At 32.4% G+C, this 22,403-nt stretch overlaps 4 protein-coding genes across 4 annotated transcripts; 1 reads left to right on the plus strand and 3 right to left on the minus strand.

Annotated features, from left to right (window-relative positions):
- On the minus strand, nt 1-2,491 carry LOC113869418 (scarecrow-like protein 3). Its single transcript, XM_027505736.1, has one exon. The coding sequence runs from the start codon at nt 1,792-1,794 to the stop codon at nt 370-372; it is 1,425 nt and encodes a 474-aa protein (XP_027361537.1). The 5' UTR covers nt 1,795-2,491; the 3' UTR covers nt 1-369.
- A 4,920-nt stretch (nt 2,492-7,411) lies between these two features.
- Nucleotides 7,412-15,048, minus strand: LOC113868999 (cytochrome P450 97B2, chloroplastic). Its single transcript, XM_027505073.1, has 14 exons — nt 14,749-15,048; nt 14,351-14,531; nt 13,998-14,105; nt 12,812-12,896; nt 11,673-11,911; nt 11,055-11,228; nt 10,888-10,935; nt 10,701-10,760; nt 10,471-10,557; nt 10,249-10,337; nt 9,821-9,912; nt 8,647-8,708; nt 7,910-8,059; nt 7,412-7,829 (listed from the first exon to the last, which is right to left on the minus strand). The coding sequence occupies exons 1-14, from the start codon at nt 15,045-15,047 to the stop codon at nt 7,605-7,607; spliced, it is 1,899 nt and encodes a 632-aa protein (XP_027360874.1). The 5' UTR covers nt 15,048; the 3' UTR covers nt 7,412-7,604.
- Nucleotides 15,049-16,138: 1,090 nt separating this feature from the next.
- LOC113870166 (SUN domain-containing protein 5) lies at nt 16,139-19,005 on the plus strand. Its single transcript, XM_027506763.1, has 4 exons — nt 16,139-16,510; nt 16,766-17,991; nt 18,095-18,180; nt 18,477-19,005. Exons 1-4 carry the CDS (start codon nt 16,351-16,353, stop codon nt 18,706-18,708), a joined length of 1,704 nt encoding a protein of 567 aa, XP_027362564.1. The 5' UTR covers nt 16,139-16,350; the 3' UTR covers nt 18,709-19,005.
- A 5-nt stretch (nt 19,006-19,010) lies between these two features.
- Nucleotides 19,011-20,933, minus strand: LOC113869754 (GDSL esterase/lipase At5g08460). Its single transcript, XM_027506216.1, has 4 exons — nt 20,487-20,933; nt 20,044-20,411; nt 19,500-19,755; nt 19,011-19,409 (listed from the first exon to the last, which is right to left on the minus strand). The coding sequence occupies exons 1-4, from the start codon at nt 20,794-20,796 to the stop codon at nt 19,177-19,179; spliced, it is 1,167 nt and encodes a 388-aa protein (XP_027362017.1). The 5' UTR covers nt 20,797-20,933; the 3' UTR covers nt 19,011-19,176.
- Nucleotides 20,934-22,403: the final 1,470 nt, after the last annotated feature.

Consider the following 22,403-nt stretch of genomic DNA (forward strand, 5'->3'; position numbering starts at 1 on the left):
TTTGAACATTCATTCAACTTACACTGACCAAGTAAATGAGAAAAATAGCTTATACACATATCAGATACAGGTTGAAAAAGCAAAATGAGCGAAGCACTAAACAATGGAATGGTAAACGCAACCACAAATAAGTCTTTCATTCCCTCACACCACCTTCTTTGCCTTCCCATTTCTTTCTTGACAGAGTTTAACCAGGAAATATAAGTATCTCTAACTTGATATTGATGAATAGTCATTACCATATTGGTAAAACTCTTTCATACAAACAAAGAAAAGAAAGAAAGAAAAAATAACAAAAGCCTAAAGACTCTATTCATCACTACATCTATTTTTCTTCTTTTTCGTCCTTTCTGGTTTTAGCAGTCTCACTTATTTCCTTGATCTCCAAGCTGTTATAGAAAACAAGGACCGGTCCTGCCAGCACATCATTACACAACCATTTTCCTCCCTCATTCTATATCCCTCAGAACCATAGCTCTGCAGGAACCTCCGTGCCTGCAACATTCCATAATAGCTTAAAGGTACATTGGCAAAGCCAGATAAATCAAGTCTCTGGATCCACTTATCCAGCTTTTCATGTCTTTCCTTTCTTTCAGCTCCCTCACAAGCAATGATGTTCTTGATTTCCTCACCAAACATCATCTTCTCCACCTTTAATCTCTCCAATGATGCTCTGGAGACAGTTGATTCCAAACAATCAAACAATGCTGCATAAGAATATAGAGCTTCTAGCAGCCTTTCCATCAGCGTCGAACCGTTGTGATTAGAGTCTTGTTCAGTTACAACCATGACCTTTGGTGATAATCCCCATAAGGCATTCAGAAAGCTCTCTGAGTTCATTGATGCAGTTGAAGACACCGGTGATGATGAGGCTGAATCAGGACTTGGGCTATAGCCATTAACCATATCTTTTTCAAGCAAATCGCCTAATGTGTTTTGGTTCATCATGAGGACTTTTTGCAGGTGAATTCCATTTGAACTTTTCAACAGAAGAGGAGATTTTCTTCTTAAGGCTTCATCATCCAATGCCAAAAGGGAGTGTAATTGCAGAATAGTACTTATTGCTAGAGCCTCCCCAGTTTTCACACGAAGTTTGTCAAAATCAAGATTTTCTAACTTGCTGAGTACAGGATTGAATTGGAAAGGGATGTCTAACTTTTCTGCTTCTTCAGCAAGCTTATGAGCCATCTGATCCAGAATCTCTTTCTGCTGATGAACCCCAGTAATTCTCAAATGGGGAGGGCCTTCAGGACGTGCACTCAGAACTTGGAGGAGAGCAATCCACTGCGCCGGTTCGGCGGCATTGAGATCAATTATATGCACCATTTTCTCCCCTTCCATGGCTTCAACAATAGCCTGATTTGTCAGAATATATGCTACTTTCAAAAACGGGAAAAGCTCAAAGAAGAGCTTCTGAACAAGAATTTCTTCGGAAACCATAATTATTCTGGTGGAATTGAGGGCCCTGTGGAGGCCAGGCCATGTTTTGAGTATCCGATCAGCAAGTGCTTCAGTGAAGTATGCAGCAATTCGCTGCATAGTATCTCCGTCAGGGGATGCAAGCTGTGAAATTTGCTCAAGTATGATATTTGCATTTTCAAGACTACCAGCGGCAACATGGTTTGCACAAGTGAGTAACAAATGGATCAAGCACAAACCCCTTTCCTCAGATTTCAGTTCTCTATGCCAAGGGTAGGGAGATCCTATGCTAGGTGAAAGTGACATCATGGAAAAGAACTGTAGAGGTGAAGAAGTTACAGAAGCTGACCCTTCTTCTTGAAACATAGATTCCATGTAACAAACAACAACAATCTTATGAATTTGGAAATAAAGAAAAGGGACAGAATAGGAGTCACAGACAAGTTTGGTTAAACAAACAAAACAAACGTTTCAGGCTCTAAGATATCAACACCTCACACTTTACAATGCAAGAGATAAGTTTGAAGAAGCCAATGAACACGGAATGAAGAAGAAAAAACACAACTTTAAAGCAAAACGTTTAGCAAAAGGAACTGGGTTATAAAATTAGTATGATTTCACTGTCAACTTCTGCAGATCCCACACGGAAAGGAGAGAGGGACAAGTAAAAGAGAGAGAGAGAGAGAGAGAGAGAGAGAGAGAAGCTGAAGGGTAAGAAGGATTAGCACTAATTCAGCACAAAGTCATGGAGCAAACCATGGAAGCGGTGATGAGATGAGGAGGGAACCCTTAACCCTAGGAAAACCACATTAGAGAGACGGAACAAGGAAAGGCTTAATCCGTGGTGGGTTTTCTAATTGAAGAAGAACGAAAGTGAAGCCCCATGAAAATCCCAAAGCTTGGTCCTTGGAACAGTGTGAAGCGTAACGGGTGTGGTTGAGGAGTTTTAGGTGTGTGTTGTATGGGAGTGGAATTCAATGTTTGGAGCGAAGTAGGGGAATGAAGCAGTTGTTTCATGGCAACGTTGTCGACAATGCGTGAAGGGTGTTGTTGTCTTTATTGTTTTGTTGTCGTTCACTCTTTAGTGGAGTATGGAATTGGGGAGAGTGTGACTCTCGGCTGTTTCTGTCTTTCTCTCTCTAAAAGTGGTGTTTGTTTCCTCAACGAGGCTTCTGTTTTAGACGTCTTCATTTGTCTTTACCTTAGGTGGATAGGGAATCGAGGCTGGCCAAAGGCTTTTTAATATTCCCTAAGGTTGCAAGAATCCAAACATGCCTTGGCAAAGACAAACATTGCCCTCAGATTTGTCTCCTAGTGGGGTGAGTGTGAGGGGCAAGAAAGCTCCCCAAGTGCTTCCAAAATATGGTTTTGTTTTATTTTCAAACCCAATGACCATACAATTGGTATTATCTTCTTCTATTAAGACAAACAGACAAGGATTTTAAGGAAACCTCCAAAAGTAGATTGTACATTTATCTCTATTTGTGGATTCTTAGGTGGCACTTACCTTCCCAGCTACGTTCCATTTTTCTTAGGAATTCCCAATTTTCTTAGGAAATTACCATACTTGAAGAACATGCTAGCTGACTTACTGCTCAGGTGCCGTGTAATCATGTACTATCAATATAACTGTATTTTGGCTTCTAATTGCAAGCTACTACGGTATCCACGCTGCGGGAATGATTCTAATCTTTTCCCCTTAAATTCTACTAAATCAAGTTTACAAAATATGGAAAATGACCAAAAACCAAGATTATGAGTTGTGTGTGTAGGTAGGTATTAGGAATTCACATTTTCTTTGTCTTTCATTAAATCAAGCTCCAGCTGAAACATTTTTAAACAGCTTCATCGTAATTTTTGAATAATATTCTGAATTTAATTTTAATAAAAGGAAATTTCTTAAATTTTGTTTGAGGAGATTTGACTAATCAACGTGAGATAATTTATATTTGTTAACTTTAATTCTTAGGATAAAGTTTCATTATTAAAAACTTTGAAAATATTTTATTATGTTCGCTTTAACGGTTAAGTTTTATGTAAGAAAAATGAATTACAATAAAAGTGTTCAATTTAATAAAATAGGCCGAAAAGTGCATAAAACCCAAAAGAAAAGAGAAAAAACTTGTCGACCTACTACAATCACTTTTATTTTAATCACCCTGAAATGCACATCCTTTTACCGATTAAACTCACATATCTTAAGAATAACATATTAAATATATTTTTCTTAATCATCACTATCTAAAAATTACATCGACACTTTATTGAATTGGTTTTTTTTAATAGATTGAAAGTCGTAATGCCACTATCAAGCTTTTTACGTCATTAAGAATGTATTAATATATCATTTAGATATTTACATATTTTAGTTGTTGATTTTAATAATCAAACTTCTTTAAGAATTTCTATGAGGTTAATTGAATATTAGTTTCTCTGTTATTAAACCGTGATTTATGACTTCCGTGTTTTGTTCACATCAGACTTTGACATGACACAAACATCATTTTGTTAATTTTAATAATTATTTTATTTTATTTTTTTTACGCTCCAATCTTTAGATTTATTTTATATTTAATTTTTTTATCTCTTTTGTTTCATATTTAAGGATAGAAATAGGTCAGGCAGCCTGACATGAGTCTATTACCTAATATCTTTAATAAATAAATAAGATTTAAACTTTTTTTAAGGTCTGTTTAAATAAATAAATCAAATTTAAACTAATTACAAAATATATTAAGTTTGACAGATCGATCTTTATATGTAAATATATATATATATATATATATATAATTTAAAAATATTATAAAATTAAATTAAATTTAACTTTTATATTTAGTTAATTTTTTAATTAAATTCAACATGATACATTCATAATTTATGATTTTATTTAAGAATTAATGATAAATATTTTTAACTAAAAATATTATTTAAAAGATAAAATATTATTTTCTAAAATATTATTTAATTATTTTAGTAAATTTAATCAATTTTCATATGTTTTGATATTGTTTATAACTTTTAATAATTACATATTCAATTTAAGTTTAAATATGATATAATTACTTTGAATATAAATATAAAGTAAATTCTGTAGTATCCTTAAAATTTTTTATTGTATTATACATGAAAAATTTTAACCAATAATATTTAAACACATGTCTAAATAATAAATTTATTTAATAATAAATTATTATATTTGTTATATTTGAATAAGTTGAAGAACATTTAAGTCTTTAAATAAGATTATGACATAATCAAAACTAAACAAACTAAAATTTAAAAAAATAATATTATTATTAATATATTTTTTATATTCTTAATTCTATTATTATTAATATTTAATTATTATATTAATATATTATATTATAATTATTTTTATTTATAATAAATATAAATTATATTTTATTCAAAACTAAAAATATTTATACACGATTACATATGTTTAAATAATAAATTTATTTAATAGTAAATTATTATATTTATTATATTTAAATAAGTTGAAGAGCAGTCCTTAAATAGAAAAAAGACACAATCAAAATTAAACAACTAAAATTTAAAAATGAAATAATAATATTATATTAATATTCTTTTTTCATATTTTTAATTTTATTATTATTAATATTTAATTATTATATTAATATATTATGTTATAATTATTTTTATTTATAATAAATATAAATTACTTAAATATAAATTATAATTTATTTAAAATTAAAAATTTATAAAAAATAATAAAAAATAAAATAATAAATTTAATATACAATTATATATAATAAAATTATATAGTAAATAATATAAATAATATAATTTCTAATAAATTATATATAATAATATATATTTTTGTAACTTGACACATGTTTTATTTTTTGGCATAAATTTTTGGATATGGTATACATAAAATTTATACCAAAAAAATAATATAAAATTGTATACTAAATTTATTATTATATATAATAAAACACTTGTTTTTTTAACTTGGCACGTGTTTTTTTTTTAGTATAAATGAATATTTGCATATTTAACTTTTGACTCATCTTAATTTAATAGAATTTATATTTAAATTTTTTTGTAACATTCATTAATTCTTATTATTCTCATATGTTATTTTTCTACATTCATAAATTTTATAATATAAAATATTTCATCTATAATTTTCATAATGATGATATATTTATTTTTTAAACAAAATAATTTTTTTAGCTGATTCAACAAATTTTATAAATATTATTTTTTGTGATCAATTTTATGTGTTCACCGTAATTTGATTTATTGAATGTAAGATGTCTTTAAACAAATAAAATATGATCTTCATAAAAAAAATAAAATAAAATTTTTAATACTTTAATAATTTTATAAAAATAAATCAAAAAAATAAAAATATAAAAATTTCATAATATGAAAATATTTATAATTAATACTTAAATAATATTTTAAAAATTATTTATTATAATTATTTAATAATTATTAATAATATAGATAAAAATTAAAAAAATATATAAACTAATTTGATAATAAAATAATTATATTTATATTAATATTAAGATAATTTTTTGTAACAAACTTCAGGTCAGGACATGATAAATAAAAAATAAGTCTTTTAATAAGTAATATATTAGACTTAGACTTAGACTTAATAATTATTTTACGAATTGCGCTTGTTTAGAGTGGAGACTAACCGGCGTATTTCCATCCCCATTCGTATTGATATATACATTTAAGAATAGCGTGAAATAATGTTTATCATCTTTATGAAGGCAAGTTAACTGGAGGAGTAATGTAGTAAGGGGGCTACTCTCTCTGGGGGAAAATAATGTCATGATCTTCTTGGAGACTTTTAGGCACCACCGCCCAGCCAACACTAATCGTGGACCCTAATCTTTCACCTCGGAGCACAATTCATTGCACCAATTATACCAAGTCAATCAGACACACTCAAAACTCAGCCCTAAATCATGACAAAGCCCCCTCCACGACTAGGGGTGTGTAAAAAAAGAATCGATTAAACCAGACTAAATCTTAGTTCAAATCAAATTATATTTAAAAATTTAATAATATAAACCGATTTTGAAACGAAATTAATTTATTTTTTAGCAAATGATTCAATTAATCGGTTGGAAGCAAAATTTGGAAACCAGATTAAAATCAATTTGGGTTAAAAATTTAATTTAAAAAAGAACTTTAATAGGTTTAAAACCCAAATTGGTTTTGTCCATAAACCGGTTTAAAACTGATTTGACCAATATCAATCCGACAGAAAAAAAATAATTCAATTTTTAAATCAAATATTTATAATTTAAAACTTTAGTTTCATGTGAAACTAGAGATGCACACTCTTATTCACGACTTAAAGACATTCTCCATCTTTATTTTCACCTTCGGCTCTTGGTACTCCTACCTAAACGAGGAGAAGGAGGAGACTAACGACGTTAACCTCCCCCAACCACGTTGTTTGATAGTGAAAGAAAGTTAATTCAAAGCCACTTGAAAAATAATACCGGGGAAAAAGTTCAAAAGTTTCGTTGAGTCTAGGCAACTTCTTCCATAAAGGAAAAAAAAAAAAAAAAAAATAGAGGCAACTTTACTGGACTTATCTAGCATTCTAGTACTCTTTATTTTACTTCCCCTGATAAATATCTTTACTTAAATTACTTTCACTAAGTTATACATACATATTTAACTATAAATTTAATTTTGATACATTATCATTATAAATTTTTTACACTGTCAACTAGTTAAAATACATCATTGATATAATTTTTGAATTATTACAAAAACAAATTATTTACTAGTATGACAATTTATAATTAAATGATAATATAAAAAATTTATACACTCACTATATTCAAATTAAATTATTTAATTATTTATGAAACATGCTTTAGCTAATAACAATATGAATGTCAATTTATTAAAATTTTAATTATTATATGCATAAACACGTATAAATGTCTTGTTACATCATTTTTTATGTATTAACTAATCAATTAATTTTACTAAATATTTTTAATTTAATCAACTTTTAGTCTTCAGCTCTCAACATTTCAACTGTTTAATTTTCAGATGATTTTTCAACTAGACACAGTTTAGCACTTTACTCATACTTTTTAGCCAGAAGTGATTCCATTGTATTATACATCATAATATATACACTTCTCTGTATAAGAAAAATGTGCACCGTAAATCTGTCAATGTAAATTAGATCTCTTCCTCAAGTTGCACCACAATCCATTTTTGGTATGAATAGTTGCCCCAGTAACGAGTTCCACCGAATCAGGGGTCCCCTTCAATTCCACGTCAAAATTCTGGAGCAGCATAGTCAACGCTACAGTGGACTCCATGAGAGCGAATTGATCCCCAACACACTTTCGTGGTCCGCCACCAAAAGGCAAGAATGCAAAATCCGATATAATCTGATCAAGTAAACCTTTCTTGTCAGTGTTCAAGTATGAGTCACACACACACACACACACAAAAGGGAGCAAGAAGCAACCTCGTTCGGATACAAGGCTCCAGGACTTCGAGATGGATCAAAGCCAGCCCACCCTTCAATTTCTTCATTCTTTTTTTGAATTAAAAATCTTTCTGGTTCGAAGTTCTGAGGGCGGTCCCAAAAATATGGAGATCTATGGAGATTATATACCTGGATATTGAGAGCCATACAACCATAAAGTAATGTTTACAATAAACGAAGTAAAATTGTGCAAATTAACTACAATCACAAGACACTTTGTATTGAAGTGTAGTAGTAAACCAAGTTATGAGTAATCTTTTCATTTTTCAGAGACAGAAATGCCCGGTAAAGAGGTGTTACTCCAAAACTAACAAAGTATCGATGGCAATAGTCCACCTAAAGCATTGCCAATTTCTCCCACACCCACACCTCTCTTAGTTGTGAAGAAAAATTCAGATTTACAAAAGGGGGGCCATGTCGTTATATGTCATGCTCCAGTATAACGCTGGAGGATTCTGGTCTACAAAATCCAAGCATTTGTCATAGGACATGAGCACAATTCAATTCCTTAGATGTTGTTTGTGCTGTGTTTACTATAAAATTAGAATTTTATCTTTGTATTTTACGATAACATTAAATACAAATATTTTACTAAAATAAAACTCTAATTTTAATTGATAAACAGTACTAACAACAATTAAAGAACAACACAAGTTTTGTCCACATATCCACTTCCTCACAAAGAGAAAAGGAACCCCGGATGGTTGTGTACTCACAGAAATGAAGACATCAGTCCCAGCAGGAATTGCATAACCATCATTATCGCCTTTGTGCCCTCCTGAAGGAGTGACATAAGTCCATAGATACATTATCTCAAATGGAAGCAACAAATAGAAATTAACTAATGAAAATTAACTACAATAAAGATAATTGTCACATTGATCAATGAAGACGGTAAAATCTCAGCTATAGAAAATACATTAACTTAGTAAGTAAAAGTAAACCCATTTACAATAATGCTTGAAGATGATACATGTCTCCTTACAAGGCATTATTATTCCCCTTCCCTTCAGTTCTACAATACTTTGAAAGAAGCCTCTTTAGATTCTTTCCTCAGATTTGACAGCCACTTTCAGAAATCTAAAACCTTCCTCCAAGATTAAGGATTTGGTTTGGAAGCAATAGATAATAGGATTAACACTAATGAATGGCTACAGGTGCACGCACAGGCTTGGTAAAGCTCTTATTCTGAATGTTTGTTTATGTTCCACCCTCCACAGTAGCTCGAAAATAAATACCCAGCTCTTTTTGCATGGTAGGGTCTGTTTAGAGAACATTCGTTCTGTCCAACTAGTTTTGAACTCATGTTTCTCATAAGAAGGCCTTTGGCAAGAGTGAAATGCCCAAAATTTTTATCCAGAGATGTCTTCCTCCTTATCTTTATGAGGAATATGCTTGTTTGTTTTCTAGGACTCTTCATCAATTTCAGCTGGTGAAAAATTTATGCTTTCTCCTTATCCCATGTGCATGCAAAACTGATTTGCTTTTCTGAACCAATGCATTTTCTTCATAGGTTTTTCTTTTGTTTGTTCTTTCTTCCACATTTTAGGACGATTTCTGATTATTATGCAGTGTATGTTGTTTCACTTCAAATTGTTTCCTCTATCTATATGTTGAGGTTGGAATTTGTTATAGATTACATTCTGTTCTGTATCAGACTTCTGATCCTTGTTGCTTGTGCTAAGGGAGGAAAGCATGATGTAAGAAGTCCAAACAATACACATGGCTGATCATTCCCTAACATATTTCATTATTTTCACATTGGGTCTTAATGGTAGGGATTCTAAACCCTTAAACAATTTTAGTACGCAAAATTTAGATACCAAGTAACAACAATAATGATGTTTGTTTCAATTTGATCTTCATTGAGTAATCAGCAGAAATCAATACCTGGTAAAACATCAGATTTGAGTGAACGTCTAATCAACAAAGGTGGCTGTGGATATAAACGAAGAGCCTCCACAACAATTAATCTAATGTACCTGAAAGCATGCAACATATTTTAATAAACTGTGTTACTATGGTAGCTAAGATGGCACATCAGATACTATGTAATGTTCCATGGAAACACGAAACAGCCAACTCCAACCCTCATGACAAATCTCAAAGCGCAAGCAAAGCTGGTCACAAAAAAAATAAAATTGAACTTAACCACTTATAAATCATGTCTTCATGTACATGTGGTTTATTTTGCTTTCCCTAAAAGAAAAAATTATTGCTAATTATGCATCATAAATTTCTTTAATCTTTCTGAATTAAATAATGGCCATCAAAAAGGTACCACTGACTAAGAAAGGTAATATGAAAATGGAACCTACTGCAATTTTTTAAGTGATTCAAAAGTTGGCCTCCCCATACCCAGCACCAAATCCACCTCTGCTTGAGCCTTCTTCATTTTGCTAGGATTCTGCCATAAAGATATTGGTAATCTTTAACATGGTGTTGCAGATGGACGAAAGTCTGAAAAGAAGCTACGACAACCAGAAACCCAAATTTATCTTTTGTGAAGAAGCACTTTAAGTTACATTAGATTAACATACTTGAGCGAGCAGGAAAACTGCCCAAGTAAGAACTGCAGCCGTTGTCTCGTGACCAGCAACAAGCATTGTCATTAAATCATCCCTCAACTGTCAAGAGAGAGAGAAGTAAACAAGCCGAATTTGAACGGATTAATATTATCTAAACAAGCAGTTTACCACTTATCAAAAGTAACCCAAGTCATAGCCAGAACAGTTCTTTTGAAACCATACTAAATCTCGAAGAAACATACCTGACGATCATCAACATCAGCTCCCCGCATATCAACTAGGAAACGCAGAAGACTTGCATCCTGCAAGTTTTTATCTTAGTAAACATTGTAATTGTACCATATAAGGAACTCCTAATTTTCAGGGAAATTATCTTTAGAGTTAAAATGTCAGAAATTGGCATTAAATCCAATAAATATAAAAACATACCTTCAAATTTAAGTAATCCCTTTGCTGCAATTTCTCAACATCTGTTTCCTGCAAATACAATGTAAACAAGACCATTGCATCGTCAGCACAATGTAACAGTAAAAAACAGATACCAATTCCTTGAACCAATCATAATACTCAATAAAGAAATCAAAGTATTGTCCCACCTGTCTGTTCTCTTTCGCATTTCTGATAAGCCCATCAAGACATGTATTAATAATTTTAAGGTCATCCTGAAACTTCCGTTGCCTTGGGACTATCCACCTTGCCAATGGAATTTTCCAATATGGAATGTAGAAAGTGGATCTATGTTCAGCTTCAAAAAGAGTGCCATAGACTGCCTATAACAGATTTAAAAGTAGTGAATCTATGAGCTCTCCTAGCCAATTGTTTAAAAAAAAAAAACGGTTGATGGTTTTGAAAACAATGTGGCCTAAAATTTGACTTGAATGTTCAGACAGATTATTGTTAAAATAAATAAGATAAGCAGTTTATTACTGACAATATCATCAAGCCTTGGAGAAATAGGTGTGTTATCTACTTATATTGATGATGACAAATCCCTTTTTTTAACTCATACAATTGTTTTAGAAATTATCTCTCAACACTTAACATACAAGATATCAAGCTTTTGGTGAACATATTAATATGAAAGTACACTAACTATGTAGCCACTAGCAAGACTCTTCTAAGGAGGAAAAGTATTAGAAAGACTAGAATCACTTGCATCTACAATCAATACAACATCAATATATATCTGAACTGCATAATCCTTTTAGTCAAACCTTAATAACTGGAGATTCTTTGGTGACAGAACCAAAGTCATAGTTGAACACACCAAGCCCAATAATATCAAGGGCCAAACTAGAAAACTCTGCTTCAAGATCTAATTCAATTGACTTCTTTGCATCATAACCCTCTCCTTCAAGAAGCTTATTAATCTTAGTTATCGTTCTTTCTGAACAAGCTGTGAATACTTTGACCATTGCTTCCAAGTATGAGGCATGGAAACCCGGAGCAATGACTGCAAATTTTATAAATATCAAGTTAAATAAAAAATATTTGGTTACATTCATAAAACTCTTGATGATATTAGCACAGGAAGAAAAACTATTTAAAAGTTCTTTGGATTCCTTAAACTTGTAAGATGCTTATGGCAGTCCACAAGAATTGGAATGATTAGCTTCATTTAATGGTTTGAATATGATATTTGACAGCATATTTGTCTAGGAGATTCAGGTATTAGCAGGTTGTCTACTTGAGGCTATTGGGAAGTGGTAACAGATAAACACTTTCAGAAATTATTATAACAGATATGTTCTAGTAGGCAATAATAACTTTAACCGTAGGTTGGGTTCTAATGTTAAAATACCTCTAGCAGGTCATAGAGTTGATAGTGTTGAACTTCCATAGGCCAAGTACCAGAATGCTTATGGATATTTGATTAGCTTTTGAGTAAACAGTATGGCACTTTCTTTTTTACATTATCTTTTCAATGAAAGAAGCATCTATAAAGAGAAAAATAAAAGTTAAAAGATAGAAGATCAAGAATCCTATAAATTAGAAAGAAAGCGAAAATACATCAGCTTAGAAAGCATCCCAATCCCTTTGCAGATTTGACACTAGAAAAATCCATGAGCAGAAACCCATAAGGAGCCTGTCTTTGCAAGCCCATCCCATAAAATATGTGGAGCAAGGTAATTATTGCCAAGTTTCAGAGAGTTACTCTCAAGGCAAATACACCAAACTCAAGAATAAAGGAAATAGTGCTGAAGCGCTGCTGAAGCCCACTTTAGTACTTTCTACCTCTGAAAACTCTATGAGTGGAGGAAAAGACTTCTAAATTGAACAAAGGATTAAATGCAGAGTCAAGGAGAAAGAAAGGGGAAAAAATGACAGAAAATAATAAATACAATTTGCACACCTCTTCTCCTTTCCTTCCAAGTATCAAGGTCTGCAGGTATGAGTCCTTTGCCCATGATTGGTTCTAGGATATCAGCAAGTACTCCCTAGTTTTTTAATTAATATGCAGAAGCAGAAATTAGAGAAATTTTGAAAATTATTTAAAATACCAAAACTAATTCATTAAAATAGGCACCTCAATTTGCCAGATATTGACATTATCCAGCTCACATGATTTACATTTGGCTACATTTTAAAGGATAGCCACTGGTCACAAACTTCATGTTTTGCAAAGGTTTACACTCACTTTGGCAGTATTTACTACAGACAATAAAAAACACAAAATCAAAAACCTTAGTTTATTCCTCTTAAGAATTTTTTTGGCCAACTTTTTCCTCTAAACAATTTTTGCATGCCAATGCTTCTTCTAATTTTAATCTATTTTCCAACTTAAGGACAGATTGCTAATTAACAACATTGGTTTTGGAATAGGGTTTCTTCTTCCTCCATACTTCATCTGCACTTTTCACTGTTAAATCAACATCCAAAACTCCAAAATCATCAGTGGAAACCTCCATAATTACCTGCTAAATGCCTCTGTCCTCCAGCTGCTTTATTTCTACTTTGTTCTCCATTTTAGATGGCCAACAACCACAATACAGTCATCAACATTGATCAAACCTCAAACCTTCATTTCTATTATCATTAACTATGTTAATCATGACTCATTTTCACATCAAGCACCACAGCATCCTCTAAATCAACAAAAATTAGAAAAGGGAACAAAGTTGGAGGAAAACATCCATAAAAAAAATGATTTTCATATTCTTAGTTTAATTTAGGTTTTTATTTGGTCCTGTAACTTTTTTTATTCAACTTAGTCCTCCAAGTTATTTTTCATGCCAACATCTTCTTCTAACTTTTTTTTAATCCAATTTAGTCTTTAAATTCTTGGCAGCATAAAAATGTAAGAGTAAAAGTATACTCTTCACAAATCAAACCCAAATATCATAACAATATTTTAGTCTTTTACATTTTATTGTTCACTGTTCTGGTTCGTACTTGATATGACTAAAAATCAACAGACCATCGATTCACTTAACATAAAGTCCGTACTTTTCCATTAGAAGGATACAATAAATATACAACCTCTCAGACGATGGATTGAACAGAGTACAATAAAAATCAAGCAAGAGGTAAGAGTATACCTTGTCATAAGAAAATGCATTTTCTCGCAGAATATGTCTTGCAACTATGGGATCTGATACAACCACAAATGCTTTTGGCCCAAACGCAAGTTTATACACTGAGCCATGCTGTGCCACATTCAATAATTAAAATTAGGAATGACAGAGTGAAGTCAAATTTATAAAGTAAAATAAGATGGAAAGAGAAAATTGATAATATTGGCAACGTGAGCAAACTAAGCATTCTCATAAAAGTATACATGCTTTAAGTTAAAAGCCCCAACATCAAAAAGTAAAAAACTAAAAAGGGAGTATGAAACTTGTAATCTTATGGAAATTACGACACAATTCATTGTTATGATTTGCGTGAGTACCTCCAAGAACCAATCATATAGTGAGAAAAAGAGAGGTCGACCAAACAGATCTGAGACTGCGCCTTCAGCAATGGGCATAGACCCTAAACTTCCACCACTTAACAAGTTCGTAAGGAGGTTGCTTGCATTGTCCAGGAGATTTCTACTTGATTTCTTCTTCTCGGTACTAATTGACTGGCACCTACGTCATTCAAACTCACACGATCAACTCAACACAAATATGGCTTAAACATAGATCAAAATTTGCTCCTTCCAAGCTCTGAACACAAATTAATATTACAGTAGCATGCGAACGAAACTAGTATACCTGAACGAAACTAGTCTATGATTTAATTTTGGTAGAAGCAGAGGAAAAAGCATGCATGAGAAATTAGGCAACAATTGGATAGGAATTTTACCTGATTGAAGAAAATGGTTTGGACTGAGAACGAACAGAAAGCGGGAAATGAAAGGTGGGAGAGTTGAGAGCGAAAGACAAAAACGGAATGTGAAGATTGGCATCAGTAACGATTGAGAGGTTAGAGGCAGCGACAGTCATAGCGGTGCGAGTGAGAGTGAGAGTGAGAGTTGGTTGCACCGAGTTCGGTCTGAAAATAATATGATATAGCAATTGGTATCGTTGTGCGCTACATGTAAGAGTGGTGGTGATAGTGGCCCTGCTAAGTGCGAAAAATTTGGATGAGGGGCGGTGAACCATGATGTCTAATTCTTTTTAATTCCCCCCCCCCCCATATTTTACTTTATTTTTTTAAAATTAGAATTAGGTTTCACTAGCAGAAATGTCACTTTTAATTTAGTTAAAATTTATTAAAAATCATATTAGTTTAATTTTTAATTTAATTTAATAATTTTTTCTCATATTTTTACAATTTTTAATAATTTTTAAATAATAATTAAAAACATATTTAAAAGTGTATTTTTAAAAAATGCGTTTCTAATCTTTCTTTCTCTGTAATTACATAAATAAAATCATTAAAATAAGACTGTCTTAAAAAACTATTTTCTCATTTATTTTTATATTAACATAATTAGAGTTATTATTAAGAAAAAAAAAAGGTATAGTATTATTCTTCAATTAGCATTGAAGTTTTATTTTGATAATCTATATAATAAATATGAGTTTTAGAAGCTAAGGTACCAATATTAAAAATTAACACATGTTACTAAAATACATATTCTGGTTAAAACACAAAATATCGAAGTTTTTTCTTTATAATAAATTTTCTTTCACGCAAACTAATGAAACAAAGTTCACTCAAATATAACTTTTACTTCCATTGCATTTAGTTATATATTATTTTAATGTATTATTTTAATATATAAATCTCACTCCCATTCAAATAAAATGCTCATGCCAAATAATTAAAATAGTCATAAACTATAAAGTACACAAAGCAGCAACGTGTCAAAGAGGACTTTATGGTGCTTAAAGTGGTCAGACCAAATGAGGCTCGACAAAATATGTTGGCAGGACCAACAAATTCAAAAGCCAACAATTTACATGCTAGTCTATGATGGTTTAGATTGGTCTACAATTACGAAAATGTCAAAATCAACTGTTGAATTTTTTAAATTTAATATTTTTAAAAAAATTTGAAAAATATTTAATGATATTTTACAAATAAATCTATTTAAATTAGTATTTTTAATCTTAGTCATAGATCACAATTTACAATTTGTAGAAAAATTACACTTAATTGCATTTAATAAAATTAAAATATCTATCTACAAACTGTTGTTATTATTTTATGGATCAAGTATAGTGGAAAATTACCGGTAATAGGAAGTTTTGATGTTGCCGTGGAAGATAGAGAGTAATTGGTGGGTGGGAGTGGGAGTGGCCGTTAGGCCAAAGTTGCAATATTCCAGTTCCCTCCTATTTCAGTGCCTATTTAAACGCCTAATTCTCCACTCTTTCTTTTCGCCACGCAAATTAAATTTCTCTAATTTTTCTTTCTCTGTTTTTCCATGACTATTGATCTAGTGAACGAACAATCCCGATGAAGCTGAAACATGAAGAACCACCCATCAAATATCAATTCCAAATGTCGAAGGAACAATCCAATACAAGCTTTTTTGGCCTCTCCTTCTCCTTCATGCTCTCGCTGTGGTGCCTCCTCTTCTTCTACGTTAAGCTTCGCCTCGTTCATGGCACTGGAGGTCCGTTTTTTCATTGATGGGTTTGTAACGATCATATTTTCATATATATAGGACCCACATGGTCAAGCACAAACCTTTTGAAATATGAAATAGTAATAATAATAATAATATTACCGATTATTCTTCACATTATCATGTTTTGTATTGAAATTTCTGAATGTTTTTTTTTTCTTTTTGCAATTATCAGAAAAAGCAACAACCATGCATGTATGATATTCCTATGTTGCTAATCCTTGCATGTTTTCACAAATGCAGCTATGTTTGAGTTTAATGAATCAGATAATTCCAACAGTCATAGTCAGAAACTTTCAATACCCTCATACTCACTTCCTGAAACAAGTAGTTTGGCAGAAGTGTTTCGGCAAGTTTTAGGTAATAGTAATAATTTGGTGTGCAAACTACAACCTCCACAAGAGGGAAAGAAACTTGAACGATCGCAACTTCCTCATGGGAAACTTCACCCCAATAATGATGAATTTCCAAACATGACAAAACATGAAATAACCGAGGGCATGAACTCTGCGCTTGTCAATGTCAACATCACTCACCGGCTTGAACCTGATGGTTCAGTGTACAACTATGCCTCTGAGTCCAAAGGTGCAAAGGTTGTGGCTCAGAATAAAGAGGCCAAAGGGGCAAAAAATATACTCGGGAAGGATCATGATAAGTACCTGAGAAACCCTTGTTCTGTTGGCGGAAAGTTTGTTGTTATTGAGCTTTCAGAAGAGACTCTGGTTGATTCTGTGAAAATTGCTAACTTTGAACATTATTCTTCTAACTTCAAGGAATTTGAATTAGCTGGTAGTTTAAGCTACCCAACTGAAACATGGAGCATGCTGGGAAACTTTATTGCTGCCAATGTCAAGCATGCACAGATCTTTAAGCTGCCTGAACCCAAGTGGGTCAGGTATTTAAAATTGAGCTTGCTTAGTCATTATGGATCTGAGTTTTATTGCACACTGAGTGTTGTAGAAGTTTATGGGATCAATGCTATAGAGCGGATGCTCAAGGATCTTATAGTTGCTTCTGTGGGATCCGTTTCTGAGATGTTGCCAACGCATAATGTCAGCGACGTCCCTCCTTTGAAGTCAGAAGCTGGCCAAATTGACAGAAACGGAAAAGAAGATGATGGCAAGAACAATAATGTGGCTGCTGAGATACCAAGCAATGATGACACTCAAAAGTTAGATGCAGAAGTGGCAAAAAATCCTGCGATTGTGAACTTGATTCCCGATCCTGTAATAGAACTTAGACAACAGCTGAATGGTAGGATAGCTGGTGACACTGTTCTGAAGATTTTGATGCAGAAAGTGAGGTCAGTTGAGGTAAACTTATCTGCCTTGGAGGATTACATCAAAGAATTGAACAGGAGACAAGGGGTTAAAATACCGGATCTTGAGAAAGAGTTGTCCAGATTATCAGAAAGCCTTGGACAAAGCAAGTCAGAGATCAAAGATCTCTGGCAGTGGAACACAAATATGGTAGGTTACATGTGGCTTTCCTTTTCCTCCTTGTCTTATCATTATGATTATCTTTCAATTTCTCCCATGCATTCTCATTTTCCTGGTCTTTTTCCTTTTCTAGGAAAAAGAGATGTCTGAGGTTGAGTCCTGGAAGGATGCTGTCTCATCTCAACTTAATGAATTAGCCAAAGAAAACAGCATGCTAAGGTTAGGATAAATCATTTTGATACCTTTGTTCAAAACTATCTGTCTCGTTATTGGTTTTTCAAATTCATACATTCGTCTTATAACAAATTTGAAATATACTCATGTTAGTCATTTCTGTCTCTGCTTGCTCATTTTGTTGACACTAACTTAGCAGGGCTTAACAACCCTTCTTAACAGCTTTTTGTACTAAAAGATTACTTTTTCCTTACCATTGCTTCACTGACATTTCTTTCTTTTTCTTATATATTTTTCCCTGTTCTGATGGTTGACATGTCATTCGTACACTTTCATTTCAGATCAGATGTTGCAAAGGTTGCAAGTAATCAAGCTAATCTGGAAACCAAAGAGCTTACTGTGTTAGCAACCAGTCTGGTTTTTGTATGCCTCGCAGTTGTCAAGATAATTTCAGTACACATGACGTTTTCTGCATCATACAATGCCGATAAGGTGCGCCAGACAATTAGAGGATGGGTTACATTATTCGCATGCTGTAGTGTAACAATATTCATTATCTTGTTCTTTAGCTAGGCACTCACTTGTGTTGTACAATGTTGGTTCTTTGTATAAAGCATAAACTTGTTCTATAGCTACTGTTTAAATTTGTGGCGTAGTCAAAACATTTCTTGTTACTATATTGCAAGATACACTAAAGAAGGGATTCCAGATAATGGCTTCACTTCCATAGTTTGCAATTATGCAGGAAAATGCTGGTGCTGAACTCCTTTTTCAGTGCCTATTAGGTAATTGCTTGTTGGTAGGGTGATAACAATTTTGTGCACGGGGGGAAGTCTTTTGGTGAATCTGTTTTATGGAAAAGAAATTCTCTGGGGTCTGCATTAATATTTGCCCAAATAAAAGAGATAACCATTGTACAACGTATATGTATATACATAGTTCTTTTCAGCAACAGGCGGAGGAAAATTACCAACCTATAAGTAGAGCCATGGGGTACCAAATACTTATGTGCAAAATGTTGAGCAAACTAACATCACAATATCATTTTTTCATTTGAGTTACCATGTCCTCCAAGTTCATAGGATAGCACATTTTAGTGTGCTGGCCATTCCATATATTGTCTGCCAGAATGGCATTCACTGCATCAGTTGGATGAAACTGGTCCCACCAGATATGGTTGGAAGCATTCCCGCATGCCATTTCTGGTGTTAAGCACATGATCCAGCCCTTATACTTCCCCAATCCGCAGCAGGCCTCAGTTGTGACATTAAAGCCTAATTAGGAAACGTAAAGCGAGTAAGATTTGATGTTGAATGCTACAGAAATTAACTAATAGACAGAAGTATAAAAACAAATATTAGTACCATAACGCACGTGATTCTTCAAAATATCCATGGAACCTTCAAGGATGTCACAGAAGATGATATTGGCATCAGAGAGCTCTGCAGTAAGATTTTGAATCATGTACCTGGTGAGAAAGTTAAACTCAATGGCCATGTCATTTATCCGTTCAACACATTCTCCATTTTCACTACCGTACTGCCACAAGTAGTGAGGAGCACAGCCGATAGGAGCAAGTCCTGTGATCACCACTTTCCTAACATTTAAATTGTACAAGTTCTGTTCAATCAACTATAATATGTCAGGAGTCAATTTTGCTCTTTCAGTTGCTGTATGCAAATTAACAACGATTTTGCTGACAGTGTGTCCAAAAGACACAAAGATAATGAATCAATAAATAGTAAAATTTTATTGAAGATTATAGCATTCAATATTATCAATGCATTCAAATTCAATGATATCGTTAGATTTCCAATAATCATTGAGCATAGGTTAGAAAAATAAAATTAAGAATCAAGAAAATTATATTAAAAAATCGAATGAGAAATGTAATTGTGGTATTTTGACCTTGATCTCTTGCCTAAGAGAAGATGCTAAAAATTGGTTGAAGCGCCAAGGTGGGTACAAATTATCGACGTTGGAAAAATTGAGCAAATAGTAATGAATGTAGTCGTTGATTCCAATAGAAACATAAAAGACAGAATTAGAAACGAGAGTGGTGGCAACATCCTCTCCAACACTCAATATAATCTGCTGAAGGGTGTCAGTAAATTGCTGAATTTGCTGAGTGAAAGAGATATGCTGACCCAATTCAGAGCCACTGGAGAGAATAATGCCAGCGCCAGCAGAAGCGTAATTAACCCCATGCATCATATCCTCCACAGCCCCTTTCTGCCCAAGATAACTTGGCACAAAAGGAAGCCCAAGACGCAGAGCTTATGCAAATAATAATTAAATCAATTATTAATCGAGTTGAAGAAAAATCAAGAATTGAAGATGAACAAGTGTACCAAGATAATCGACGGGGATTCTTCCGTTGGAGAACCTTCCGGTGGGTTGGTGGGTGTCGAAGTCTCTTCCGTAAGGAAGGTGGTCGGCACGTGCGAAGGTGCCGAGGTAATTGTTGGTTCCAGAATCCACGGAGGAGTCTCCGATGACGAACAACGCCGGCACTACAGAAGATGACGAAGAAGGTGCAGTTGAGGGACTGTCACTGTAGAGTTTTGCATCTTTAGGAGGTTCTTGGAATTCTGAAACTGTGGTAGACAGTAGTAGAAGACTTGTTATTAGGTACACAATAATGCTCCCATTCACTCCCATTATCTTTCTCTCGTGTTCTTCCGCATTCACATTGTCCCATTCAGAGATTCAAAGAACTCAACTAACCCTCCCCTTCTTTTGGCGGGTAACATCTCTCAAATGCCTTTTTATCCAATAATCATTTTGGGCCCAAAAACTTCTTCGGCCCGTCTGCATTATGCTTTTTCTTTCTTTCTTTTTACCCAATAATCTAGCTGCTTTCTGTTCTTTCTTCTAATCCTCTTTTTTGTCTCAATTTCTAACACAGTCTTCCAACTCAACCCTCCTGTTGCTTTAAGACTGTATTTTAGTTTATGCAATTTTAATTATTTTGCTGACACAAAAATGTTGCCTCTTAAATAAAAAGCGGTAAAAATAAATTAGTGATAAGAAATAAACGAATATTAAAAATATTTTTATAAAAAAATAAAAATCATTCAATATTTTAAAGATTTATTTCTGATACACTATTGAAGTAAACATTTTTATGCTGTAATCTAATTAAACATATTTTTAAAAGTAATTGTTATAAAAATAACTATTTTTTAACTATGTATCTATTATTAAATCACAATGTAAAAAGTTACATTTTAATTAAATTTACATTTTTATTTTAAATTAATTGAAAGTATTTAACTACTAAACCTTTCCTTTAGCCATTGACATATTAAGATAAAATATTTTAATTTTTGAAATTTTAGTTTTTTGAATTACATATTGTTAATACACAGTAATATAATACTTACATATAATTAATTACATAGTAAAAATAATATTATATATTAGATATATATATTTTTATTTTATTTTAGTCTCTACAATTGTGATTCGTCATATATTTTAGTCATTAATTTTGAAAACTTTTCATCTACTCATTGTCATAATTCTTTTTTATTCTTTCTCGTCAAAAACTATTATCATCAACAATTATTTTGTATTGCTTTCATCGACATTTCTCCAACCTTGTCACTCTTTCTCCATTTAATAATATTTTCTTGCTTTAAACTCTCTTTCTCTTCTCTTGACCTTGTTCTCCACTCTCAGCTTCTTTCCTTATCACTTTTTCTCTATTCCCACTCACTACCACCACCAACTCATGGCCACTACTAACCACGTAGTTTCAGTCACCAACAAAGAATGTCTCAAAAACTCCGTTGTTAATACCATACCTTACATGATTGTCTTGAGTTCATGCCTTCTCCTAATGCCATTGTAATCTAATTAGAAATATTTTAAACATATTTTAAAAAGTAATTAAAAGAATTTAAAAACCAAATTCTTACATTAGTCATTGAGATAATAAGGTTAAATATTTTAATACTTGAAATTTTAGTCTTTCAAGACACATGCCGTTAATACAAAGTAATAAAATACTGAAATGTATACTTGATTACATAGTAAAAATAATGTCATACATGGTATGATCTATGTTTTTATTTTATTTTTGTTCCTATAATTGTCACTCATTAGGCATTTTAATCACTAGTTCTAAAATACTTTTATCTAATTATTGTTCTTCTTCTTCTTCATTCTCCGTCGCAACAAATTACCATCATCAGCCATTATTTGTATACTTTGTCATCGTTATTTGGCATTTCTCCAACCTATCGCCCTCTCTCCATCCAATC

The sequence above is a fragment of the Abrus precatorius genome, unplaced genomic scaffold (genome assembly GCF_003935025.1).
Source record: "Abrus precatorius isolate BTA unplaced genomic scaffold, Abrus_2018 Scaffold6, whole genome shotgun sequence".
In the NCBI taxonomy this organism is placed as follows: domain Eukaryota; kingdom Viridiplantae; phylum Streptophyta; class Magnoliopsida; order Fabales; family Fabaceae; genus Abrus; species Abrus precatorius.

What these genes read in the sequence shown, in the direction of transcription:
- LOC113869418 (XM_027505736.1), bottom strand. Translation starts at nt 1,794, where the DNA reads ATGGAATCTATGTTTCAAGAAGAAGGGTCAGCTTCTGTAACTTCTTCA.
- LOC113869754 (XM_027506216.1), bottom strand. Translation starts at nt 20,796, where the DNA reads ATGGGAGTGAATGGGAGCATTATTGTGTACCTAATAACAAGTCTTCTA. An exon ending in AATCCCCGTCGATTATCTTG is followed by an intron (nt 20,412 to 20,486) that starts GTACACTTGTTC and finishes TATTTGCATAAG; the next exon opens with CTCTGCGTCTTGGGCTTCCT. An exon ending in GAAGAATCACGTGCGTTATG is followed by an intron (nt 19,410 to 19,499) that starts GTACTAATATTT and finishes TTTCCTAATTAG; the next exon opens with GCTTTAATGTCACAACTGAG.
- LOC113870166 (XM_027506763.1), top strand. Translation starts at nt 16,351, where the DNA reads ATGAAGCTGAAACATGAAGAACCACCCATCAAATATCAATTCCAAATG. An exon ending in CCTCGTTCATGGCACTGGAG is followed by an intron (nt 16,511 to 16,765) that starts GTCCGTTTTTTC and finishes TCACAAATGCAG; the next exon opens with CTATGTTTGAGTTTAATGAA. An exon ending in GGCAGTGGAACACAAATATG is followed by an intron (nt 17,992 to 18,094) that starts GTAGGTTACATG and finishes TTCCTTTTCTAG; the next exon opens with GAAAAAGAGATGTCTGAGGT.
- LOC113868999 (XM_027505073.1), bottom strand. Translation starts at nt 15,047, where the DNA reads ATGGTTCACCGCCCCTCATCCAAATTTTTCGCACTTAGCAGGGCCACT. An exon ending in TATATGATTGGTTCTTGGAG is followed by an intron (nt 14,106 to 14,350) that starts GTACTCACGCAA and finishes AATGTGGCACAG; the next exon opens with CATGGCTCAGTGTATAAACT. An exon ending in GGGATTACTTAAATTTGAAG is followed by an intron (nt 10,761 to 10,887) that starts GTATGTTTTTAT and finishes AAAAACTTGCAG; the next exon opens with GATGCAAGTCTTCTGCGTTT.